This window comes from Perissodus microlepis, chromosome 23 (genome assembly GCF_051167445.1).
Source record: "Perissodus microlepis isolate ML-2025 ecotype Zambia chromosome 23, ASM5116744v1, whole genome shotgun sequence".
Taxonomy (NCBI): domain Eukaryota; kingdom Metazoa; phylum Chordata; class Actinopteri; order Cichliformes; family Cichlidae; genus Perissodus; species Perissodus microlepis.
Genome location: NC_140482.1, coordinates 26108364 through 26134846, shown reverse-complemented (window position 1 = coordinate 26134846; position 26483 = coordinate 26108364). Strand labels below are relative to the sequence as shown.

The 26483-nt window shown below is 40.6% G+C and overlaps 1 protein-coding gene across 1 annotated transcript; it reads right to left on the bottom strand.

The window, feature by feature from the left end:
* Nucleotides 1-7698: 7698 nt before the first annotated feature.
* Nucleotides 7699-25401, bottom strand: LOC146361627 (NACHT, LRR and PYD domains-containing protein 3-like). The gene is made up of 13 exons (XM_084921946.1): nucleotides 25294-25401; nucleotides 23023-23257; nucleotides 22830-22871; nucleotides 17673-19473; nucleotides 16829-17002; nucleotides 16552-16719; nucleotides 16110-16283; nucleotides 15817-15990; nucleotides 15416-15589; nucleotides 15028-15201; nucleotides 14609-14764; nucleotides 9108-9154; nucleotides 7699-8944 (listed from the first exon to the last, which is right to left on the bottom strand). The coding sequence occupies exons 2-13, from the start codon at nucleotides 23255-23257 to the stop codon at nucleotides 8415-8417; spliced, it is 3849 nt and encodes a 1282-aa protein (XP_084778072.1). The 5' UTR covers nucleotides 25294-25401; the 3' UTR covers nucleotides 7699-8414.
* Nucleotides 25402-26483: the final 1082 nt, after the last annotated feature.

The window sequence follows — 26483 nt, the reverse complement described above, 5'->3', positions numbered from 1 at the left end:
ACTGAAGGTTAAATGCAGCTAACATGTCCTGTTTTAAGCCAGAAACGCACACCTCCGCTCCGCTGCGTCTCAGCCACCATCGTTCTGCCAGAAAGAGCGCTAGAGCCAGAGAGGGGAGCTGGAACAAGCCATTTTTTTTTGGGGGGGGGGATATCTATACTTTTGTTGTTAAAATATTATGTCTCAACCAAGTACTGTATGCTTTTCATATTTTTAGTAGTGTGTCACACAAACAGCAAATATTGTCAAAAAAAGTAAGAAATCTTTGGGCATGGGTCATTTACTTCTTTTTCTCCAATCACACTGGATGACTTAATTACAGTAATAGGTAAAATGAAATTCTCATCGTGCTCTTTAGATATATAGCCTCCCTCTGTACTGTCTGTTACACTCATCATCATTGGTCCCACATTGTTATCCATCATCAACAGTTCACTGAGGCAAGGTTGTGTTCCATCTTATTTTAAACATTCTGTGGTAACTCCACTCTAAAAAAACCAGAATCTAGATCCTAGCTCTACTAGTAATTATCGGTTTTTAGTTAGTTTTGCGAGATCTCGCAAAAGTTCCTCTTAATTTTTTTTTCTCCCATGTCCCTTGCGGGGCTCCGGAGTTTACAGCGGGAAGAACGGCAAAAACTGTGTTTTCTACGGACCGCGCTAGCAAACACTCTCCACTTGCGAGTAAAAAAAAAAAGAAAAACAAAAAACACCCCTTCCCTATTGGTGTTAAAGTTTCCCATGTCAGCCAATCAAAAAAATGATATGGCAACATGTGGCACTTGGTTGTTTAGGGAGAAGGGGAAGTTTTAGGAGTGACACCTGCGACGGAAAGCGGGCGAGCAAAAGAAAGAGAGCGCGAGTTTTCATATGTGAGACATTAGTGACGTTTAGCGTGTTTGGAGGCAAGAGTTAGTGTGCTGTGCTTGTGTAGTTATTGTTTTGTATTGTGTGTCAGTTATACTGCTGAATGTCACATTTGCTCTAAAAAAGCCATCAAAGGCAGATTCCAGTGTAAACGCTGTTCCCGCATGCAAACAGGACTGATACACCTCCTGTTGTCAGACCTGCAGGGTTTAGGATTGTGCTGTTCTCTTCTGTCTTATACTGAACACAAACAATTTTTTTGACAGGCACAAATAATTTGTGTGCCAGTGTGTGTTGTTAAAACAATAAAAATATATATTTTGTAAACTTTAGGAAATACATTGCTGAAACAATAAAATATGAATTAAGAAAAAGCACAGTTATTAATCTTGTAAACACAAAAACATTAGTTGAAGCAACTTTTCTCCTAAACTTGAAATTATAAGTTATCCATCAGAACCTAAAAATGTAAATGCAGTGGGTTGCCTTGAGTTTTTAAGTTTTCGCAACAATTTTTTTTTTACAGTGTGTTGAAAGTCATTTGTCACCCTCTGGTGGTGAAAAGGTGGTGAAAACTTTTTGATTTCTTTAACACACACACACACACACACAGACATAAAGATGAAGCCATACCGGCTCGGACATCGCCCAGATTAACAAGGTTTAACAGGTGTTAACAGGGCAAGCGTGATGGAAGAAGAATCGTTGAGTGCGAGATGACTGACCTGAGAGAAAGGATCATGGAGAAGCTTGAAACCTGGATCATCCGTTGTCAGTTACCAAAACTACATGAAATACCCTCAGAAGATGAAGAGCCACAAGGAGCAGTACCAGTATGGAGAAGGAGACCAGAGGGCTTGATCAAGATAGCACGGAGGGTTAGCAAACTATTAGAGCTGCAGAATGGTGTGATGAAGTACAGCAAGCTCTCCATACCTGAGGCTTTGAAAATTGCAAGCAAAGACTCACAGCCTTGACCAGCCCTTTGAACAGACACACCAGAAAGCTAGAAGGGGGGGGGGGGGGAATAAACCAGCTGTTCTCCACAGAACCAGCCATGGTGTACTAGGTGTACTCTAAGTGGCAGGCGAACAATATGAGAACAGAACCACCAAGACTGTTACGGCCGAGAGGGCCAGGCTGTGGGTGTGGACTCAAATACAGACACAGAGGGAGGCAAAATGGGCGTGAACACAGTGCTTTATTTACAGTGCCTAGTTAACTTACAAAGCAGGAAACTATGAATGCTATGAATGGAGAATGCTATGAACTGTGGAAGCTATGAACTGAGAACTATGAGGCCAAACTATGAACATGAAACTGAGTGCTATGACTAGGTGCTAGATTTCATGGATGGATCCTGGGAATGGAAAAAGGGGCAGCGGCTTGGATGGAGGTACGCAGTCACTATAATGAGAGGAGACAAGTAGTCAGTGGCAGTCTAGTAAATCACAGCTGAAGGATTAGACTATGGTGGTTAGGGCTTACGTGTTGCAGGTTAAAGTGTCATGCGAGGAGGGGGTGTCCAAGGGGTTCCGGGTGAGGAGTGTCCAGAGAGGATCCAGAATATACTTGGAGTGAGGTACTTGGCAGGGAGGCAGGCAGGTGTAGTCCAATGATGGAAAGGAAGCAACCAGATGACAGAACCAGCGTCCAGGCGGAGATGTGAGTAGTTTAGCTTGGGAAGTGTGACTGCCAGGTGGGTCCTATGACAAAGAAAACACGGTGAGGAGAAAAGCAGTAGTTAAGGGCTCTCACAAGGGCTTGGCGGCCTAGCACTAACATGAGTTAGCAGAAGATCTGGCAGAGGTCTGTTGTGAATGCTGGTCTTATATGCTGGTGACTTGATTGGAACCAGGTGTGGAAGCTGATTGGAGTCTCTGCCTGAAGGTGGAGCCCAGCGGAGTGGAAAAACCCCGTACTCACCCGGACCATGACAAAGACTGGAGACTGAGCACTACTGGAAGAGCATATGGGAGAAGGATGCAACCCATAACTTTAATGCTCAGTGGTCTACTCTAAAAACAGAAACCTCCCTGAACAGGGTCCAGTAACCATCGCAGTGGCAGATATCCAAGAAAAGTTCTCCAGTATGAAGAGTTGGACAGCACCAGTCCCTGACATGGTTCACACGGTCTGTTCAGCTGACTGCACTCCACAAGTGTCTAGCAGTACAAACGAACCAGCTGCTAGTCAACAAGATACATCCAGAATGGCCAATAACCTGCCTCAGTACCACATGGAAGATCCTGTCCAGCATCATAGTGGGCAAAATGAACAGGCACATGGCTCAGTACGTGAGCATGGCACATAAAGGAACTGGCAAGAATACCAGAGGCCCAAAACACCTCCTACTGGTAGACCAAGCAGTCACCTAAGACTGCAAGACTAGGCTGGCCAACCTGTGCACTGCCTGGATTAACTACAACAAGGTCTATGACTCAGCTGCTTCTATTCTGTGTCACATCGTCAATAAACACTAGTTTCCCAGGGCCACTGGCAGCCATGCACGGCCAAGCCATTACACTGCCTCCACCGTGTTTTACAGATGACAGATTATGCTTCGGATCATAAGCTGTTCCACACTTTCTCCACACGTTTTCCTTGCCATCATTCTTGTAGAGGTTGATCTTGGTTTCATCTGTCCAAAGAATATTTTTCCAGAACTGTGCTGGCTGTTTTACATGTTTTTGTTTTGTTTTTTTTTTTTGTGTTTTTGTTTTTTCCAATCTAGCCTTTTTATTCTTGAGGCTTGTGAGTTTCAGTGAACCCTCTGTATTTACTTTCATGCAGTCTTCTCTTTACAGTAGACTTGGATATCAATACGCCTACCTCCTAAAGAGTGATGTTCAATTCATTGGCTGTTGTGAAGCGGTTTCTTTTTGTCATTGAAATGATTCATTAATATGGATACACTCAAATGAAAGCAGGGAGTCGACGCATTATGCCATCACTGTCTACTCTTGAAAATAATTTGCACATCTTGTTATGTATGGTTCAATATGTGGGGCAATTCGTGTTGACTTCAGTCGTGCCTTGTAAACTCAGCGATCTATATGTCAAAAGACAAAAGGTTGGTAAAAATACTTTTTTGGGGGCTAAGTTTCCTTTGTGGACATAAACTAATCTGTCATCACTTTCTCTTTGTATTTAATGCAGTATTTTATACAATTCAGAGCTGAAATCATAACAGTCAAAAAGCTTCTATAATTCTACATCAAACAAATCAAAGCCAATATGATCCAATATTTTCAGCTGGAGAAAATCATTTGAAACATTTTCAAATGATTAGCCTCCAAAAATGAGTGAAACAGTAAGAACATGATAAAATCACATTAAGAAAGAGAAATCAAACATTTAGATTCATTTTAATGAGCTCAGACTTGCTTAAAATGCAGAGGAGCTGGTTGTGAACTGAGCTTCAGAGAAACACAACATACTGTTATTCACTGAATTTAATGAATTGGTGGCGGCGGTGTTGGGCAGGACCGGATCAGCGCTGCCAGATCCTTCATTCTCTGCAGGTGGTGCTCTGTCTGGTCCTGCAGCTCTTTCTGTTGGCGGCGCCACACCGCCACCTGCTCCCGCTGCGTGGTCGCCAGCTCGGCCATCATTTGCCCCAGCTCCTCTCTCTTGTGGCCCAGTCCGGGGTCTGCTGTGCCTCCCGTCCTGGGTTTCGGCACCACTGTGAATGACCACGGCAGACCCGGTGACACATTTATGCTTTGCAGCATTCTTTATTAATACTCAGGGTTGATGTGCATACACACAGAGAGCTGCGGATCTCAAGCTCAACAAAACCAACAACAACAATCACAGGACCCAGTGCAAAACTTAAGTCGGTGGGGCATGTCTGCGGATGCCGTGTAGATGTGTCCGCCTTCCCTGCATGGCGCTGCAGGCCATGCCCCGCCACAGAGTCATTTATTATTTTTAATCATCATGTATCTGTGTAAACGCATTTGACCAACCAGATCACTCCATTTGGCAACAAGTGTGCTATAGGTAAAAATGTGCACCAGTAATAAATATATATAGATAATAAAATAATCCTATTTCACTACAGGCACACATCTATGTGTTGCTCTGGGTCAATCAGCTCTCCGAAATTAGCAGGTCAAAAATCAGCTGTTGCACCCTAATATGACATTAATCTAGTCAGTAATTAGTCTGCCACAGCTTCAGTCTATTTCTCTGTGGAAAGAGAAATAGATGACAGAAACAATTGTCTCTCATCTTCTGTGAGATGCAGGACAATAAAGTCTAAATGCCCTCGATATTCTTTCCAAGAGAGGCATCTTCTTCCTACCTCCTTACACCTTTACTTTTCTCTTTCCTTTACTCCTTTGTTGTCTCCTTTGTCCCCCCTTTCTCCTTTTCTACTTCCTATTCTTGCCTATCCTCCCTCCCTGGTCAACCACTGATCAGAGCTCATTGATCAAAGACCACTAATCAATGGCTATGAGTACCATTGACAGATAGTTGGGGAATGGCTGCAATCACAGCATTGTAAGATGGTGAAACATGTACCCTTAGGCCCCCTCCCCGATTCAGAGATGGTCTTACCCTTCCTTTCGTTTTGACTCCCCGCTCAAACCAGCATTCCTCCCAGGATGTGTACTCAATGATATACTCATCATTGAAAGAGTGTCCACTGGCCTGTAGGTGTAAGTTTAGTGGTTGTTGATCAATGGTCATGAGAATTTGTATATTAATGATCAAGGAACTGACCTCCCAGCCCATTGTTCCTTCATTGGTGCTAGTTTCAGTCATTATTAAAATATACTGTTTATAAGATTGGGGAAACCTGCAGTCAGCCGAGACTGAAGAACTCACTTGGATGAGTGACGAAATGTTTCTCCCACTGAAAACGCTAGCTTCCTCGGTGCTCCAGGTGACTCAGTGCAGTGTGGAGCGCTATGGTGATGGCGTCCTCGGTGGATCGATTTGTCCTGTAGGCAAATTGATGGGGGTCCAGAGTGGGAGGCAGACCGGCCATGATGTGCTGACAGACCAGTCTCTCAAAGCACTTCATCACTACAGGCGTAAGTGCAACAGGCCTGTAGTCATTTGGGCTGTCTACAGCCGTCAATTAGGTTCTGGCGACTGTAAGAGATGGCGGCGTTGCAAACATTCAAAAATATACACAGTAAAAGTAAAAACAATCACCAAATTGGAGAGCTAAGAGCCGCTGCACCCGCGCGCGCCGCCATTTAGAGATTTTTGTACGGATACAAGGATGTTTTAAATTTAATTCTCCCCTCAAATTGTATTCCCGTTCCCTTTTAGAAAACAGTTTTAGAATATTGTCAGGAAGCAGGTTATTTATTGCTTTATACATAATTTGTGCAGTAAGAAAATGAACCAGATGTGTGAATTTTAGAATTTTTGATTTTAAGAGTAGTGGATATCTCTGTAACCAGTTTTATGGATTATCCTTATGGCCCTTTTTTGTAATATAAAGATTGATGTTAGCAAACATTTGTCAGTATTGCCCCAAACCTCTGCACAGTAATGCAAATACGGTGCAATCAGGGAACAATAGAGAATGTGGAGTGATTTGTGGTCCAGAATGTGTTTTACTTTACTCAAGATTGAAACACTTCTTGAAATTTTGTTATGTATATGATTTATATGAGACTTCCAGTTTAATTTATCATCTATAATCACACCAAGAAACCTATGTTCAAGTACTCTTTCAATTTCCACACCATCTATATGAATCTGCGCTTGTACATTTCTAAGGGAATTCCCAAATAAGATTATTTTAGTTTTACTTAGATTTAGCGATAGTTTGTTCTTGTTAAACCATTTTTTAATTTTGCACATTTCTGAAGTAATTGTATCCAGCAGCTCCTTTATATTCACCCAGAACAAAAAATATTTCTGTCTTCTGCAACTAATAGTAATTTTAATATATCAGATGCCTTACAAATATAATTTATATAAATAATAAATAATTTTGGACCCAGTGCAGAGCCTTGTGGAACACCACAAGCAAAGTCCAAGCAAGATGAGGAATGAACACCCAGCTTCACAAATTGTTTCCTGTCACTTAAATAATTTTTCACCCAGTGCAGTACAACCCCCCCTTATCCCATACGTTCCAGTTTATAAATTAATATGTCATGATTGATTGTGTCGAATTCTTTCTTGAGATCCAGAAATTGTCCAGCTTCATGCTGTTTCTGATCTATAGCATTTGTAATCTCCTCAATTGATTCGATTAATGCCATTGATGCTGATCTTTTTGATCTGAATCCATATTGACTGTCAGGGAGTAATTTATATTTATCTGTATTAAAGTATTAAATGTCAGCTTCCTCCAAAATAAGAGCTTTTTATTATTATTAATAATCTAATGAGTGAAAATGAATCAGATTGAATGTTCCTTGTGTAAACCTGGCTCACAGAAGATGGTGTCCCAGTTAGAAATACTTAGCTGCTGATTTACAAACAAAACCAAGTATCCTTTTTATTAGAATCTATAGAGCACCAAAGAAGAACACTGATTTCCTTCAAGATCAAAATGATATATTTGATATCAAACTTGATTCTGTCTATGATGATGACAGAGTGGTTAAACCGATTCAAATGACTCATTTCTCCAACTCACATCAACTGATTTTACTGTGAAACTCAGACTTGTGGAGCAGAACCCCAAACAATAAAAAAGCAGATTTAAAAACACGTATGCCATCTGTGTTCATTAAACTGACATCATGCAGTTTAACTTCTGACCAGCCAAGGGCGATAAATCACCATCAATGAAGAGTTCATCATCAATGACAGAAGCGTGATAGATGCTGAATGTCTTTAATATTTTTACACTTACTACATTCCAACATATATATCCAACTGTGATCCAACATATTGCAGACGATTATACTTTTTTATGCATTTATTAACAATTAAACTTGAAAGTCTGATTTCCAAAAATGTAACTTTGTTGATGTTTAATGGCACAGATAGCCAAATGAAAATATGCTAAGCTATATTTTTACGCTTGACTGGATCCCTTGTGCCTAAAGAGGAAAACATCATGCTAAGAATATTGCTCATAATAACATTTAAAGAATTAATAAAAATCAATTTTAAAAAAAGTTATCAATTCATTGTATACTAAATAGGTAACCAAACTCATGATTTACAGAGTTGAACTCTGCATGATAACCAATTCAGCAGTACGCGCTACTCTACTAATATGTGTGGCACACTTGAACAGCCCATGATATCTAATAGACAGCGTGAGAGTCTGTCTCGTTGGAGCAGATTTCCTAAAAGGCTGGTATCTTTTGAATTCTTTTGCTTGCCGTAGTGAGCTGAGCTTGAGCTACACAACATACTGATATTCACTATGAAACTTAATGGGGGAAATGACAGAAAAACAACACATTGATTCTGGAACAAACGTATCTTCCATTTTTAATGATGTAAAATATCATCTGGTTGATCAACAGGAATCAATCAGCATGAATCTGAGAACATGTTGAGCGGAAGAGACAGACATGTAAAGACTGAACTATCTGTTCAACAGTGTTGTTCTAACTAAACTTGGCATAGACTCACTGAGGAACCAGGAAAGACTGTAAACCCAGGATAAAGAGTTTCAGTGAATGTGGTGTTGAAGGTGTGGAGGTGGATCAGAGTATCAGAGGAGACTCTGTAGAAGGACAGAGTGCCAGCAGGACAGTCCACATATACTGCTACTTTGTTAGAGACAGAGGAGGAGGAGATGAGTGTTTTAATCTTGTTGTGCCTGACAAACTGACAACCATCCTCAGAGCAGCTCAGACTCCATGACTGATAATTAAATCCAAAAACAGAGACAATCCCACCTCTTCTCCCCCTGATGCCTCTGTAACTCACTGATATCTCAACATTTCCTCTCCACTTGACTTCCCAGTAACAGCGACCAGTGAGACCATCTTTGCACAGCAGCTGAGGCCAACCATCAAATCTGTCTGGATGATCAGGATATGACTGAACCTCCTCCACATGTGTCACCTTCCTGTTGTTGTCAGACAGTTGGAGTTTTCTGTTTACGGTGTTCGTGTCGATTGCGAGTTGACAGGAATCTGATGGAGAGAACAAACACAATCCAGCTGCAGTTATTGATCCATCATCTGTTCATTGATTGACACTTTGATGATGACACCTGACATCACAGATGTGAATGAGTGATGTGAAGATGGATGTGTGCTGCTTTGTTTTCATAAATCACATTAAAAACACACTTACACTTCCTCAGACCTGGTGTCAACCAACGGACTCCAGCAGGCTCCACCCTGAAAGGAACAGAGGGGTCAGACCAGAACACTCTCTATCAGCATGCACACATGGACATTACATCGCTCTCATACACATACTGTTAGACACTGATAAAGGAACAGTCCAACATTTTCACAAATACACTTCAATCTATAGGGTCAAAGTGTACTGATCCTGGCCTTTTCTGTTCCATTGTGGGATTGTCGTCACACAAGATTTTATATATATATATATAGCAGCTGGATAGCAGCTGGATAGCATAGTAGGAAGACTACATGCCTAGGCTAGACCCCCCCATTGCTAAATCAAGCCTACCGCAGACATAAGCGAGAGAGATATGAAGTCATACCGGCTCGGACATCGCCCGGATTAACAAGGTCTGCATCTGGTGTTGGGGAACCAGTACACCCTGGTGAGAAGGTGGCTACTTGAACAAGACAGCACTGGTGGCCAACAGATGAAAACAGGGCACTGTTGGAATGCTACTACACAAGTAACCCCAGCAGAGGGAGTTACATGAATACAGTGGTCCCAGTGGTAATCGGAGCGCTAGGTGCAGTGGCTCCCAAGCTAGGCGAGTGGCTCCAGCAGATCCCAGGAATAAGATCTGAGATCTCTGTCCAGAAGAGCGGAGTCCTAGGAACAGCTAAGATACTGCACAGGACCCTGAAGCTCCCAGAGCTCTGGTAGAGGACCCAAGCTTGAAGAATAGACTGCCCGTAGGGGCGAGAGGAGAATTGTTTATTATTATTATATATAATTTAATGCACGGCTCCACCATTTTAATGAACAATGCATTTATAATAAGAACATTTCAAGTGTGAAGGATATTGTATGATCATCATGATCCTTTAGCTCTCCTGACTCATAAAATTTAGAGAAGTGCTGCGTCAATTTGGAGGGTATAATCCAGACATGCCATTCACCAGCCACATGTATTAGTTAGGTGCAATGTGTGTCAGGCGGCAGCCAGGAACGGAGGCCCTGACAGACCAATCCCTGGCTACCAAGACTAGCAATTGGGTCATGGAATTTCACTTCTCTGTTTGGAAAGGAGCCTGAGTTAGTGCATGAGGTTGAGAGGTACTGGCTAAATATAGTTGGGCTCACCTCAAGGCATGGCTTGGGCTCTGGAATAAGTCTCCTAGAGAGGGGCTGGACTGGTCTGGAGATGCCCCTGGTGAGAGGCAGTGTGCTGGAGTGGGTATCTTAGTATCCCCTCAGCTTGTTGCCTGTATGTTGAGATTTCTCGCATTGGACGAAAGGGTTTGTGTCCTGCAACTTCAGGTGGGAGAACGGGTCCTGACTGTCATCTAAGTTTATGCACCCAATGACGGTTCAGAGTACCCAGCCTTCTTGGAGTCCCTTGGCGGGATACTTGAGGGTGCTCCACCTGGGGACTCTGTTGCTCTTCTGGGAGACTTCAATGCGCATGTGGGCAACGACAGTGAGACCTGGAGTGGGAGGAACAGCCTCTTGGATCTGAACCAGTGTGGTGTTTTGTTGTTGGACTTCTGTGCAAACCACAGTTTGTCTATAATAAACACCATGTTCGGACATAAGGGTCTCCATAAGTGCACATGGCATCAGGACACCCTAGGCCAAAAGTCGATGATCAATTTTGTAATTGTATCGCTAGACCTGCGGCCATATGTTCTGGGAATCCTGGCACTGTGGAATGTACAGGGTGGGCCATTTATATGGATACACCGTAATAAAATGGGAATGGTTGGTGATATTAAAGTCCTGTTTGTGGCACATTAGTATATGTGAGGGGGCAAACTCCTCAAGATGGGTGGTGACCATGGTGGCCAATCAGAAGTTGGCCATCTTGGATACAACTTTTGTTTTTTCAATAGGAAGAGGGCCATGTGACACATCAAACGTATTGGTAATGTCACAAGAAAAACAATGGTGTGCTTGGTTTCAACGTAACTTTATTCTTTCATGAGTTATTTACAAGTTTCTGACCACTTATAAAATGTGTTCAATGTGCTGCCCATTGTGTTGGATTGTCAATGCAACCCTCTTCTCCCACTCTTCAATCACTGATAGCAACACCGCAGGAGAAATGCCAGTACAGGCATCTAGTATCCGTAGTTTCAGGTGCTGCACATCTCGTATCTTCACACCATAGACAATTGCCTTCAGATGACCCCAAAGATAAAACTGGCCATCTTGGATACAACTTTTGTTTTTTCAATAGGAAGAGGGCTATGTGACACATCAAACTTATTGGTAATGTCACAAGAAAAACAATGGTGTGCTTGGTTTCAACGAAACTTTATTCTTTCGTGAGTTTTTTACAAGTTTCTCTTTGTTCACAGCCATTGACATGTCAAAGAGGTTAACACGTGAGGAGCGGATCGAAATTGTGTTGATATCTGGTGAACGCAGTAACCGGGTCATTGCAGCAGATTTCAATGCAAGACACCCTACGAGACCACCCATCTCCCATGCTACAGTTAGCAAACTGCTTGTTAAGTTTTGTGAAACTGGTTCAGTGTTGGATTTGCCAAAATGCGAACGCAAGAAAACTGTCACTAATGAAGAAACATCAGTGGCTGTCCTAGCTTCATTCAGCAAGAGCCCACAGCGTAGCACTCGCTGCATGTCACTGGAGGGTGGCATTAGTCGAACATCCCTTTGGCGGATATTAGCTACTTACAAATGACACCCTTACAAACTCCAGCTACTGCAGCATCTCAACGAGGATGACCCAGATCGGCGCACAGAATTTGCAGAATGGGCAAAACAAAATTTGGAACAGTTCACGCAGAAGATTTTGTTCAGTGATGAGGCAAACTTTTATGTGAATGGTAAAGTTAACAAACAAGCTCACAGGTGTACACACGGGTGATCACACCCACAAACTACACCCTTTTTGGCTCCTACCTCAAAGCACACTGTGTTCTGTTGATCTTATGTGCTGCACAATAATGTTTAATATTTAGTATTTACTGTCATATTCCCATATATCATTGTGATGTTGTTTATTCTATTACTCTTGTTCTCTTCTGCTTGTTTTCTTTTTTCTTTCTCAACAGGTGATCCAGGTGATCGATAGATGCATTTTTTTTTTCTTTTCTGCCCATTCTGTTGGTTTTTGTTTTTTGCCCTTGTCCCACTTCTCAGCTGTTTTTCTTTCCCTCTTTCTTTCTCCCCTTCTTTCCCCCAGTCAAGTCTGTCCCGTATTCAGCAAGTGAAAATAAAATAAACAATAAAAGGTGAATCAAATGGACCATTACGGCAAGGCTGGGATGGTCAATTTGGTAAAGTAAATCCGTTGGGCATCTTTCTTTGCCTTTAGACAATAATTCTGATGGCAAAAGAGCCAAACGGGACAGGCAAAAAAAAAAAAAAAAAAGTTAACAAACAAAACCTATTGCTCTGACACTAACCCACATTGGATGGATCCCTCCAAGACTGTTGGAACAACAAAAGTCATGGTTTGGTGTGGTATATGGGGTAAAACGATAGTGGGTCCATTCTTCATCAATGGAAACCTCAAGGCCACTGGATATTTGAAATTGCTACATGATGATGATCTTTATGCACTGAAGGTGGCACATTGCCAGAGTTTTTTCAGCAAGATGGTGCACCACCACATTATGTGTGCCAGGTCCGAGCATTCCTAGATGAACAGTTTCCTGGAAAGTGGATTGGTCGTCATGGGCTAGTTTTATCTTTGGGGTCATCTGAAGGCAATTGTCTATGGTGTGAAGATACGAGATGTGCAGCACCTGAAACTACGGATACTAGATGCCTGTACTGGCATTTCTCCTGCGGTGTTGCTATCAGTGTTTGAAGAGTGGGAGAAGAGGGTTGCATTGACAATCCAACACAATGGGCAGCACATTGAACACATTTTATAAGTGGTCAGAAACTTGTAAATAACTCATGAAAGAATAAAGTTACGTTGAAACCAAGCACACCATTGTTTTTCTTGTGACATTACCAATACGTTTGATGTGTCACATGACCCTCTTCCTATTGAAAAAACAAAAGTTGTATCCAAGATGGCCAACTTCTGATTGGCCACCATGGTCACCACCCATCTTGAGGAGTTTGCCCCCTCACATATACTAATGTGCCACAAACAGGACTTTAATATTACCAACCATTCCCATTTTATTACGGTGTATCCATATAAATGGCCCAACCTGTATAGAAGCAGCAGGTATGCCACATGTAAAGCTGCCACTTTGTATTTTTGGTCAGCCATGCCAGCAGGTATGCTGTAAAAATGCTTTGTAGGGTTCAGAATGCATCATAAATGGTTTTGATTAAACAGTTAATTGTTTTAAAAATCTCCTATAGGGAGACTATTAATAATAAATTTGTTAATTTTAAAGAAGTTTAAAAATGAACTAAATGTCATGACCGGGCAGCCAAGTACAGGTAAGTGGACCAAAATGCAGACACCACACGGAGGCTTGGAGGTATAGTGCAAACGAACAATTTATTTGGCACTCAAAAGTGGCACGCAATGAAAGAGGTGAATGAAACAAAACACTACACGTGAACTAAGGGCGAGAGGGAAAACACGTGACCTCTGAATATAAACTACCTACTAAACTAACGCAAAGCTTCATGTTAAGGTACTAAGAATCTATAACGAAATACACACTGTGACTGGCAAGAACTAGAAGACAAACTATTACTAGGGATGCTGTGAATTTAAACAAAGCTATGAAACACGAGGCTTGGCTAGAACAATCTCCACAATAATTGTCAAAACAAGAAAACAAGAATCACACCGCGTGTGCAGCAGCAAAGTCCAAAGGCAATAGTCTCTTTAGCTGGCTGGGAGAAAACAGCCTGGGCACGATACTTGGTATTTTCCGGAGCAGGCACACAAGGTACAGGATTACAGCATTTCTCTCTCTGAGTCATTGTCTGGGTAGAAGGCGAGGCTTGGAGGGGTATAGAGGTCCGGGTGAGGCTAAACCAGTTCGTGTACTCTCACTGTGAAGTGTTGGGCAGGGAGGCAGGCAGGCGAGTAGCGCCGAGAATAGAAAACAAGCCAGCGACGGGAAGAAGAGAGTTTGCTGACAACAAGATCCAATCCTCTGAGAAGGTGGGTTAGCTGACGTTCCGGCAAAGAATGTTTGAGAACGCTGGTCTTAAGAGCCTGCCAGCTAATTACACACAGGTGCCATAAACTAGGGGTGTGGTGACTCTGCCCAGTGATGGATTTACTGGCACGCAAGAAAACCCAGCACTCACCCGGACAATGACACCAAATTTGCATAATTTTCCATTAGCTATAGCAAGTCAGATTTTATGATAGGAAGAATGATCTTTTTCTTCTTAAATCATTTCACCTGCTTCAAGACTTTGTGCTAATCTAGAATAATATATTAAAGGCCTTCTTCTATAGAGAGATTAATCTAATATGAGTTAGGGTCAGAGGGAGATACATACAGAGTTTTAAGCACTTCCTTCTTTATCAGATATTCTCACCATACCTGAGAATGTCCAGATCTTTTTGTCCTTCTGAAAGAATTCCCAAGTCACCTGGATGATTGTGGCTCACATCCACTTCTCTCAGAGTGGAGGAGTTGGAGCTGAGAGCTGAAACCAGAGAAATACCGCCTTCCCCTGTGATCAAACAACCTGACAGACTGCAGACAAACACACACACACACACACACACACACACATATATATATATTTAGTAGTTTTTTTTTTTTGTTTGTTTGATTGCCTTTTTTTCCTGAAAGAATGCCATTCATCTATAGACTCTTTCCAGAAGAAGGCCCAGCAGAGGTTGTACTTCTGGCTAATCTAAAATCTCTTTAAATGGAAATTCTGTTGTTTCTGTTTATTCTGTTTTCTGGTGTCAGGAAAAACCTGAAGATAAAGTTAGAAAATTCTAAATACTAGCCTAATAATTTCCAGTGTACAATGTGGACTCTGCAGTCCAACAGACAATAGCTTTACTCCTGAATCCTGCAGGTTATTGTTACTCAAGTCAAGCTCTCTCAGGCGAGGGGCCTCTGAGCTGAGAATTGAAGACAGAGCTTCACAGCTTTTCTCTGACAGGTTGCAGATGCTCAGTCTAGAAAAAAATGTACAAAAGCACACTGCTTTAAAAAGGCATACATGGTGCAGTGAAATGTTCATCAATTTGGCAGTATTTATGCAATTTATGTAGAAGTAAGGCAGTTCATTTAGACTATAATGCAAAGATAAAACAACACATGGACACATTGTCACAGAGTTATATACTCTCCATGTTACCTATGCTAATGCTACTTATTACTTATTATGACCTCAAAGTTTCCAGTTTACAGTGTGGACTCTCCACTTCAGCACACATAAGCGTTACTCCGGAGTCCTGCAGATTGTTATTACTCAGGTCCAGCTCTGTCAGACTAGAGGACTGTGAGCTGAGAACTTCAGACAGAGCTTCACAGCACCTCAGTGAGAGGTTACAGCCACTCAGACTAAACAAAAAAAAAGATACATGGTGCATTTATAATATTATAGGCAGTATTTACATGCTGTTCAAGAAGTTAAAGAAGTCAGAAATGTAGCAGTCTATTGTGACTTAAGGTGAAATACTGAAACTACAAAGATGCAAAAACATGAAAATGACGTTGACTTAATTTTTTTTCAGTTCTTATTGATTACATTTATCAGTTAAGAAAATGAGAATGTCGATTGATCTGACCTGAAAGTTTCCACTTTACACTGTGGGCACTTCATTCCAAAAGAGAGAAGCTTTACACCTGAATCCTGCAGGTTGTTGTTACTCAGGTCCAGCTCTCTCAGACTAGAAGGAACTGATCTGAGAATTGAGGACACAGTTTCACAGCTTCTCTCTGAAAGGTTACAGCCGCTTAGTCTGTGGAAAAAAATCATAATAAGGAAAATATGAACATAAAGTCAAAACTTTATTAATTTTGTAGCAGATTATTGATTATTTCTGTAAACTTATAAACATCAAATTATTATCTTTCTGACCTGAGAGTTACCACTTTACAATGTGGAGAAATCATTCCAACAGACAGCACCCTCATTCCTGAATCATGCAGGCTGTTGTAACTCAGGTCCAACTCTCTCAGATTAGAGGACTGCGAGCTGAGAACTGAGGACAGAACTTCACAGCTTCCTTCTGATATGTTACAGACCCTTAGTCTGAAAAATTATGAAGGTAGAAAACAAGATGAAAAAAAAGTAATATTGGTGTTCAAGTGTATTCATGTTGCAGTAAAGATTTAACAGATTTGACAATATTTTACACTGGCATTCTTATTGATTTGTGTTAAGAACACAGAAATGTGTTAGCACACTATGATTTAGATTGAAATACTACAAATGCAAAGCTAAAATGACACATAGATGAAATTAACTTAATTCATTATTTATGTCAGCTGGTGAATAAGAGACTATCACTTGATATGACCTGAGAGTTTCCAGTTTCCAGTACTGACTTTCAGCACACAGAATTTTCATTCCTGAATCTTGCAGGCTGTTATTACTCAGGTCAACCTCTCTCAGACTAGACAGCTGTGAACTGAGAAATGAGGACAGAGCTTCACAGCTTCTTTCTGAGATGTTACATCCACTTAGTCTGAAAATTTTTAAACACAGGAACAACTTACTGGTTATCTTTGCCAACTGATTAAAAAACACAGACACAAAAAATAAACAAACAAAAAACAAAAAAACGAGAATGTGACCTGAGAGTTTCCAGTTTCCAGTTTGGACTATTCACTCCAGCAGATAGAAGCTTTACTCCTGAATCCTGTAGGTCATTGTTACTCAGATCCAACTCTCTCAGACTGGAGGACTTTGAACTGAAAACTGAGGACAGAGCTTCACAGCTTCTCTCCGAGAGGTTACAGCCACTCAGTCTGGAAATAAAAATAAAAAATAAAAAAAAGTAAAAGCATAGTACGCACTAGCTGACAGTTCTTGCAAGCAAGAAACAAAACAAACAAAAAAAAAAACCCATGATAACCACTTTCCTGTTGGTGTAAAAACAAATCACATAAACCAAACAAAACATTATATGGCAACCCAGGGCATTTGGTTACTTGGGAAGAGAGGAAAGTTGTGGGAGTGACAACAGTGAGTTTTGGGATGTGAGAGATCACGTTTAGCATATTTTGAGTGTATAGTTAGTTTGTATTGTAGTTGGTAAGTGTTATAGTCATGTTCTTTCCTTTGTTTTGTTTGACAAAACAATAAGGGGACTACTGAATGTCACAGTTGCTGCCAAAAGCCGCAAAAGGCAGATTTAAATGCAAATGCTGTCTCCAGCTGGAAACACGAGGAGTGATATACCTCTTGTGTGCATTCCCCCTCTGTCTTCTGCTGGACAGGGAATTTTTCTTCTACTGCCATTTTATGGGGGTTTTTGTGTGTTAATACAGTAAGTCAACAAAAGATATGTGAGGTTGTGCCGAAAATAAGAATACCAAATAAGTCAAGGTAAACAGTTTTTAAAGGAGAAATTCAAAAGTAGTGAAAGATGAACAATTCTACCATCTATTTCAGAGGGCTGATTACATATTTACTTACAAAGCTTTTTTGGAGGCTTTGACCACTGGCAGCAGTCTCAGAAGAGCCTCTTCTGAAGCAGAATATTTCTTTAGGTCAAACACATCCACATCTTCTTCTGATGACAGTAAGATGAAGACCAGAGCTGACCACTGAGCAGGAGAAAGTTTATCTGTAGAGAGACTTCCTGAACTCAGGCACTGTTGGATCTCCTCCACTAGAGAACAATCATTCAGTTCATTCAGACAGTGGAACAGATTGATGCTTTTCTCAGCAGACAGATCCTTTCTAATTTTCTTCTTGATATACTGTACTGTTTCCTGATTGGTCTGTGAGCTACTTCGTTTCTGTGTCCACAGGCCTTGTAGGAGACGCTGATTAGTCTGCAGTGAAAGACCCAAGAGGAAACGGAGGAACAAGTCCAGGTGTCCATTTGGACTCTGTAAGGCCTTGTTCACAGCACTCTGGTGGAGATATTTTAGATTCTTTTTCCCTAGTGACAATCTAGACCATTTTGAGGTTGCTTTTTGTTCTTCCAGCAGGTTGACACAAGAGCTGATAAAGGTTAGATGGACATGAAGAGCAGCCAGAAACTCCTGAATGCTCAGATGGACAAAGCAGAACACCTTGTCCTGGTACAGTCCTCTTTCCTCTTTAAAGATCTGTGTGAACACTCCTGAGCACACTGAGGCTGCTCTGATATCAGTGTCACATTCTGCCAGGTCTGACTCATAGAAGATCAGGTCGCTTTTCTGTAGCTGCTCAAAAGCCAGTTTTCCCAGTAACTCAACCATCTTCCTGCTCTCTGGACTCCAGTGTGGATCCATCTCAGCTCCTCCATCATATTTGACATTCTTCACTTTTGCTTGGACCACCAGGAAGTGGATGTACATCTCAGTCAGGGTCACAGGAATCTGTCCTCCCTCCCTGGTTTTCAGCATGTCCTCCAGAACTGTAGCAGTGATCCAGCAGAACACTGGGATGTGGCACATGATGTGGAGACTTCGTGATGTCTTGATGTGGGAAATGATCCTGCTGGTCTGCTCCTCATCAGTGAATCTCTTTCTGAAGTACTCCTCCTTCTGTGTGTCAGTGAACCCTCGGACCTCTGTCACCCTTTCAACACACTTAGAAGGGATCTGATAGGCTGCTGCAGGTCTTGTGGTTATCCAGACATGAGCAGAGGGAAGCAGGATCCCTCTGATGAGGTTTGTCAGCAGCACATCCACTGAGGTGGACTGTGTGACATCAGTCACAGTCTCAGTTTTTTGAAAGTTCAGAGGAAGTCGACACTCATCCAGCCCATCAAAGATGAACACAACCTGGAAGTCATCAAAGCTGCAGATTCCTGCTTCTTTGGTTTCAGTAAAGAAGTGATGAACAAGTTCCACCAAGCTGAACTTTTTCTTTTTCAGCAAATTCAGCTCTCTGAATGTGAAAGGAAACATGAAGTGGATATCTTGGTTGACTTTGTCTTCAGCCCAGTCTAGAGTGAATTTCTGTGTTAAAACAGTTTTTCCAATGCCAGACACTCCCATTGTCAGCACTGTTCTGATTGGTTTATCTCTTCCAGGTGATGCTTTAAATATGTCTTCTTGTCTGATTGTTGTTTCTGGTCTGTCTGGTTTCCTGGATGCCGTTTCAATCTGCCTGACCTCATGTTCATCATTGACTTCTGCAGTCCCTCCCTCTGTGATGTAGAGCTCTGTGTAGATCTGACTCAGAAGGGTTGGGTTTCCTGCTTTAGCGATCCCCTCAAATACAGACTGGAATTTCTCCTTCAGCTTAGCCTTCAGTTTGGGCTGACATTTTTGAAGAACTTCTAAATGAATAAACAGCAGATAGCAACACTGTCTGTTATGGAGCACGTTACATAAATAATTCAACAACTCAAAACAACACAAACCCCCCCAGACTATGACACTATAAGTTTCTGGACATATTGTCAGTTGGATTGCTGACTGTGAGTGCTCCTGGTTTCATCTTGTTTCTGAATTATTACTGGCCAGTTATTTGCAGATGAGTAGCTGAAACATTCTGAGATTTGGAAATAGTTTGTACCCTCAGCCTAATTTCTGCCTCACTAGTTTCATAACAAAATTCAGTGAATCACTTTTTCCTTTTTTCTTCTGTTTGTTTGTTTGTTTGTTTGTTTTGGTAAGGGGCTTAACACTTTTGTAAGCAATATCATTTGGTTATAACAAATATCCCACAAAAATGACATAAGGAGTTTCCTCCTCTCCTCAGAAAACCATGAAACTGATCAACTTGTGTTGCAGGGGAATATCTTTCCAAAACCATGGCCTTAACACAATTGAAAATCTGTTATGGTCAGGTCAGTACCAGGAAACCAAATAATTTATTTAAACTTTACCAAGCCAAAGGCGTGTTGATACCAACCACAAGTGTCTGGTTAAGGTACAACATGCTTATGGATATTTAACCAAATATCAGTGGGAATTATTGGATATTTTGATCCTGTATGTATACTTTCAGCTTGTGTGGATCAGAGGCAATCCAAATTAAATTCAAACTTGTCCACTCAATTCTTGTTTTATAAATTAATTAAATTGTATAGTATGCAATTATTCCACCCTGAAAAAGAACACCTCAAAGGACTCATTTGAAAGCTCAACATTTCCATGCTATCCATTACCAATGATCAGTGCATGTAAAGTTTTGACCACAACTGTAGTTTGTCTATGTTTAATTATCATGTTGTTGTAATTTTTTAGGATATAAACCACCAGACATCATGCCATCATCCAAGGAAATTCAGAAACAAATGAGAAACAAAGTACTTAAGATCTGGAAGGTTTGCTGTCATAAATGGAACCATGAATTATTTTCATCTGTTCTTGACCTCAAGTTGATGCACACTTGGGTTCTGCAGCAGGACAATGTCCAAAACACACCACCAAGGCTACCTCTGAATGGCTTAAGAAAAACAAAATGAAGACTTTGAAGTGGCCTAGTTGAAGTCCTGACCTTTAACCAACGATCTCAAACTTGGACCCATCAGATCAAAAGCACAGATTTAGAGTTGTGTCTGCTACTAGAACTCTGTGTGGGATCTATTTCTGAGGCTGGTGACTCAGATGAATTTATCCTCAGCAGCACAGGTAACTCTTGGTCTCCCTTTCCTGGAGCGGTCCTCATTTGAGCCAGTCTTGTCGTAGCCCTTGACAGTTTTTGCGACTGTACTCAGGACACATTCAATATTATATCAATTCTCTGGACTGACTGACCTTCAGTTCTTAATGTAATGATGGACTGTCATTTCTCTTCACTTAGCTGATTGGTTCTTGCCAACGTATGAATTCTAACAGTTGTCAAAAAAGGCTGTCAGCTGTGTACCAACTAGAGATGGACCGATCCGATATTACGTATCGGTATCGGTCCGATACTGACCTAAATTGCTGGATCGGATATCGGAGAAAAATAAAAAATGTAATCCGATCCATTAAATATCACGAAAGCACCTCACAAAACTTGCAATACGCCGTAACTCGCCTCAGAACGTTAGCACGTTGGAGCAGTATGCATCACGTGATAGAGTGGCTGTGGCATGCGGGACCTGTCGGTGGTCTGGTTGAGCATTTGGAGCTTCGCTAGCAACCCGGCATTTCATCTCCGACAAAGTTATCCCCGAGAGAAGTAAAGCAAGTGTGTAAGTCCATCTCTGAATGTTTGTAAAGCATTCCTGCGTTAAGCTTAACAAACGATATATAGAGCGACTGCCTCTGCTTGCTTCTACTTCAATCATGAAACTGCTTAATGATCAGCTGATCGGCTTTTCTGTCGCGAGTCCGTCTCTCTTGTTTGTTTTTGGCCCACTTTGCACCAGAAAGAGGAAACCAGTGGATAAACAACAGCAGCACGTTTAAGCTTGATAAGCTGTTGTTAGAATTTATTTAATATTACTTTCTACACCAGGATCCTTTTCTACGTAGCTGACGCTGGTAACTGTGCAGGGGCGGATCTAGCAAAGTTTAGCCAGGGGGGCCGATAGGGCATTAACAGGGAAAAGGGGAGCACAAAGACATACTTTTCTTTCTTATTCTCATTTAAAATGTCTAGCTTTTAATAAATAATTATCTGACACCCAAAGTTTTAATTTGATGTAAAATGAATAGAAGTCCATTACTGTATATAGTAACTATTAAGTCTAATATATATACCCTAGTAAGCTATAGTACTTTTTCCTTTGGGAAGGTACCATCTGTGCAGTCTGCAATTTTGTTGAAGAAAGATGTTGAATCTATTTAATATTTCTTGAAAAATAATTGATTTCTGTGCATTTTTTTTCACATTGCATCAAATTAAGGTTGATTACGTCGATTAAGCATCATGAGGTGGACCGTGAGGGGTGGTTCCCTATTTTTTATTTATTTATTTTTGTTGTTGCTGGGAGTTGGAACCCTATTAGTTAGGTTGCTTAATATTTACGCTAAGTACTCTTTAAAATACCAGAATAGGGAGGATGGAGTAGGTTTAAGTTTATTAGATTGATCAGTATTGCTGAACTATGAAATATTTTTTTTTGCATACAGGTATAACAGAATAGCTTTAGTGTAGTTGTTGTTTTAAACTTGAGTATGAACTTATACAAAATGCAGCAAGATATTTAAAAAAAACTGTTTTATTGATTAAAAAACACTATATCGGATTCATATCGGTATCGGCAGATATCCAAATTTATGATATTGGTATCGGTATCGGACATAAAAAAGTGGTATCGCGCCATCTCTAGTACCAACCTGACCTCTGCAACACCACAATTGACAGTCCCAACCCCATTAAGAAGGCAAGAAATACTGACTACATCATAAATCTGAGGCCAAGAGTTTGTAGCGCTGTCAACAAAGCAAGGGGTGGCTACTTTGAGGAATCTAAAACATAAGACATAGAATTCTTTATCAATTTTTTCTTTGCTATATAATTCCAGATATCTGGTTTCATGTATTTGATGTCTTCAGTATGTATGTACAATGTAGAAAATAGTAAAAAATAATGACAAACATTGAACGAGAAGGTGTATCTAACCTTTGATGATGTTTTGGAGTTGTAGGCGCAGCTTAACTATAGCTGATGTTGACCTTCTAAATTAATGCACACTGAGGCTACAACGTCCCCTCGCTTACCACTGATCCCTTACACAAACCACTGAATGCTTACCTTGTGATGAAAGTGATAAATATGCCTGGGCTGAGGAATTTCCTGTTGGAGGATAGTATACATTGAGAGGAAATCTATACTTTAAGACAATATAAACAGGTTATTTTTCCTCAAACATAATTTGCAGAGGAAAGATACAAAGTCACACTAACAGTGTGCACTAAGGAGTTTTCACATCTCTTTTTAAACTTACCTTTATTCATTTTCTTTAAAGTTGTCCTTGCTACTTCAATGACATGGTCAGTAGTATATGTCTGCACCATTAAATCTACAGTTTTCAGTCTGTCTGCGTTCTCCAGATGGCACTTTTTGATGGATGGAAAATCACCTTTTGTTGCATTCTGAAGGTACCAGTGGAAATGCTTTAGCTCCACCTCTCCCAGATTCTCCAGAATGTGCAGTAGCTGCTCCTTAACAGATATTTCCATCTTTGAGATATAAGAATACAAAAAGAGAAATACACAGAATTGTTGATATTACAAAGCAGCTGCAAGTCTCTTTTGACTTAAAAATGATGTATGGTCAGTTACATTAATCATAAATGGCCTGCATTTGTATAGCGCTTTACTAGTCCCTAAGGACTCCAAAGCGCTTTACACATTCAGTCATCCACCCATTCACACACACATTCACACACTGGTGATGGCAAGCTACATTGTAGCCACAGCCGCCCTGGGCGCAATGACAGAGGCGAGGCTGCCGGACACTGGCGCCACCGGGCCCTCTGACCACCACCAGTAGGCACCGGGGGAAGTGTCTTGCCCAAGGACACAACGTGTCTTGCCCAAGGACACAACGACAGTTCGTCTTGTAACCTTCCGATTACAAGACGAACTGCTAACTCTTGAGCCACAATCGCCCCCAATAAGACCAATCTTGAAAAACCTGTTGAATTTAACGTAGCCATTAGAGAACTTTCATTTAAAAAATTCATTCTTGAGTTAAATACACCATCTTTTTCAGATGAAAATCAAATATGTGGAAAAGAAATTACCAAGTAATAAACTAGAAATGCAAGTGATAGCATGAATTTTAGGAAAGGCACAGTTGGTCTTCTAAACGATTTGTATAAAAAAAAATGTGAAAGGAAATTGTTAGCTGTTAACAGACAGAGACATTGCAAGAAGTATTTTGCAATTATTACTCAAATAACAAATAACTTGAAACCTTACAACATGTGGTTTTAAGGCTTGTTGGTAAGTGTGTACTTTAATGATCCCCGTGGGGAAATTACTCTCTCAGCATTTGACCCATTAACTCAGTGAAGCAGTGGGCAGCAGGCGCACCAGGGACGGTACCTTGCTTAGGGGTACCGCAGGGTAGCCGTTCAGTGGATTCGAACCCCCGAACTTCCAATCATGGGGCGACCACTCTACCTACTGAGCTATCCCTGCACCTAAAGAAGGGTTACCCTGTGTCACCACTGCTAATTACACGGCAATCAAAGCTGGACAACAGCTGTACAGTCACATGGATAAATCTGTGAAGTGAGACAAGAGTGGGACAGGCTAAGCATAAGATATTTATGTACACAGTTCCAAAAATCATTCTAGTTCTGTTACATCAGTGATCCCCAACCATGGACCGATACCGGTCCATGAGTCGTTTGGTACCGGACCGCAAGGGTGTGAAATTCATGGTTTTTCTCGGTTTTTCTCGTTATTTTTTTGATTGTTTTTATCGTTAACTCGGTCTCCCTGGGTCTGGGTGTATTATGAATAAATCTTTTTTTTGGTACCGGTACTGCTTTTATTTTGTTGTATTTATCTGCGACACCTTAATTAAGTTAGTTAATACTTTTTCTTCTACATAGATTTCAATAAACACTGTCAAACCAAAAAATATCTCTCAAGTTGCATTAAGTGGGCAAATATTAGGTAGATTATTAATATACTGAGCATCATTTTAATTTAAGATTTTAAACTGGAGGTATTCCAAACCTATTGTTAATAAATCATAACTATAATAATGTAATTACTAGAATGCCTATGTAGTTTCAAATCTATAGAACGAGATATTTGTTGTAGATTAGTCAAAAAGCTGGCTGCAGAATGACTGGCCTTTGCAGTTATAAGGATAACCTATAAGTTAACAAATATATAATAATAGATTCACTTATCCTGCATTAAGTGAGCAGTGAAGCTGGGGAACTATGGTGCAGTTTTAGCTCATTTCCTATTTGTTATCTATTTGCTATGTCACAAGTAAAAAAAATCTGTCTTGCAAATTTTGTCTAAAAATGTGAGATCCCTGACTCATCTATACTAAAGTGGCATTAGGAAATATAACACTTTTGAAAACTGAATTGAATTTATTTGTTATACTAAAAAATAAAGGCTAAGTGGATAGCATTTTCGATTACATCTCAGTAATAATAATCAGTAATATGAGCTATGTTCCCTCCTGGGGGACGTAGTTACCTTACTGGTAACACTTAAGGGCATGTTAGAAAGAGGTCACTTACCTTTTCTCTTAAGATGTGTCATGGCCAAAATAATATCAAGATATGAAAGGATGAAGAGACTGTATTTTCAGGAGCTCAGAAGAAACTCAAGTTATCTCTGTGACCACTTGTTTTATACCCTACTCCTCAATAGTCTGTGTGACATCAGAGCACATAGCAACAGCTTAGCAACCACCTTTCCTGTTTTCACCACGTATATGGGACAAACACTGAACCACTAATAGACATGTGACTGTGACAACAGGAAGTGCACTAGTTTGATGAAACTGTTTCTTCTCCTAAATTAAGCAGATATATAGCAGATCACTGTTATTTGGTCTACTTATTTAGATGTGAATGATCTGATTCTAACCAAGAAAGCATCCTGTCTTTCTCCACAACATGTCACAACACGAACAATAAAGAAAAAGTCAATAATCACTGACACTTATTATTCCCAAATATACTTGAAAATTCAAAAAGTACCAAGTGAATAAGAGTTACGATCACACACTCAAATAAGAATTATAGATGACTAAGAAGTCTTTTTTAAATATATAAGTAAATATTGTTTAAACTCTTAACACTGTTTAACAGGAAATGTGGTCAGTGATACGAAGACCATGTCACATGTGCATATCTGTTTATGGTTGGTGAAATGAGTGTATTAATGGGACCTTGAAAAAACATGACATGGGAACATGGCAGAAAAAGCTGTTTCTCAGACTGTTTCTGTGAGTTTTGATGATGATCCACCTCCTAAGACCCGAACTCTTCCATGGCATGCATTTTTAATTTCTCTTTGTTATTTAGGCTGATTGGGACCCAGTGAATGTAAAAACAAAGAATTACCGGGGTTTTTTTAAACCTGATTTTTGTTTCTAAGAAAAATGAGAGCCACATATGAGGATATTCGTTTAAAATTTTGATAGAACAGTGGCAGTATAATGTCCTCGTAAGTGGATATCAGGCCCTTGTAGAGCAAAATTTAGTATTTTGGTCTAAATAACCCAAAATGTGATGTCCACATATATGGACGCAAGGTCCTAGGAGGTTAAAATTATTGCTGACCTAGTAATCCACTGAGTCACATTTAACATGCATTGCATGTTGTTCCTCTCACAGCTGTGCAGCAGGTGTACCAAAGGGTAGCACAGGAGGTGAGGTTGCTCTCAATTTCTCAACAGACTATGTGATCTTGATTCTTTTTC

Coding starts and splice junctions, on each gene's coding strand:
- LOC146361627 (XM_084921946.1), bottom strand. CDS start 23,257: ATGGAAATATCTGTTAAGGAGCAGCTACTGCACATTCTGGAGAATCTG. Junction 17,003..17,672: donor AAAGCCTCCAAAAAAGCTTT/GTAAGTAAATAT, acceptor TTTTATTTCCAG/ACTGAGTGGCTGTAACCTCT. Junction 15,991..16,109: donor TGTAAAGTGGTAACTCTCAG/GTCAGAAAGATA, acceptor TTTTTTCCACAG/ACTAAGCGGCTGTAACCTTT.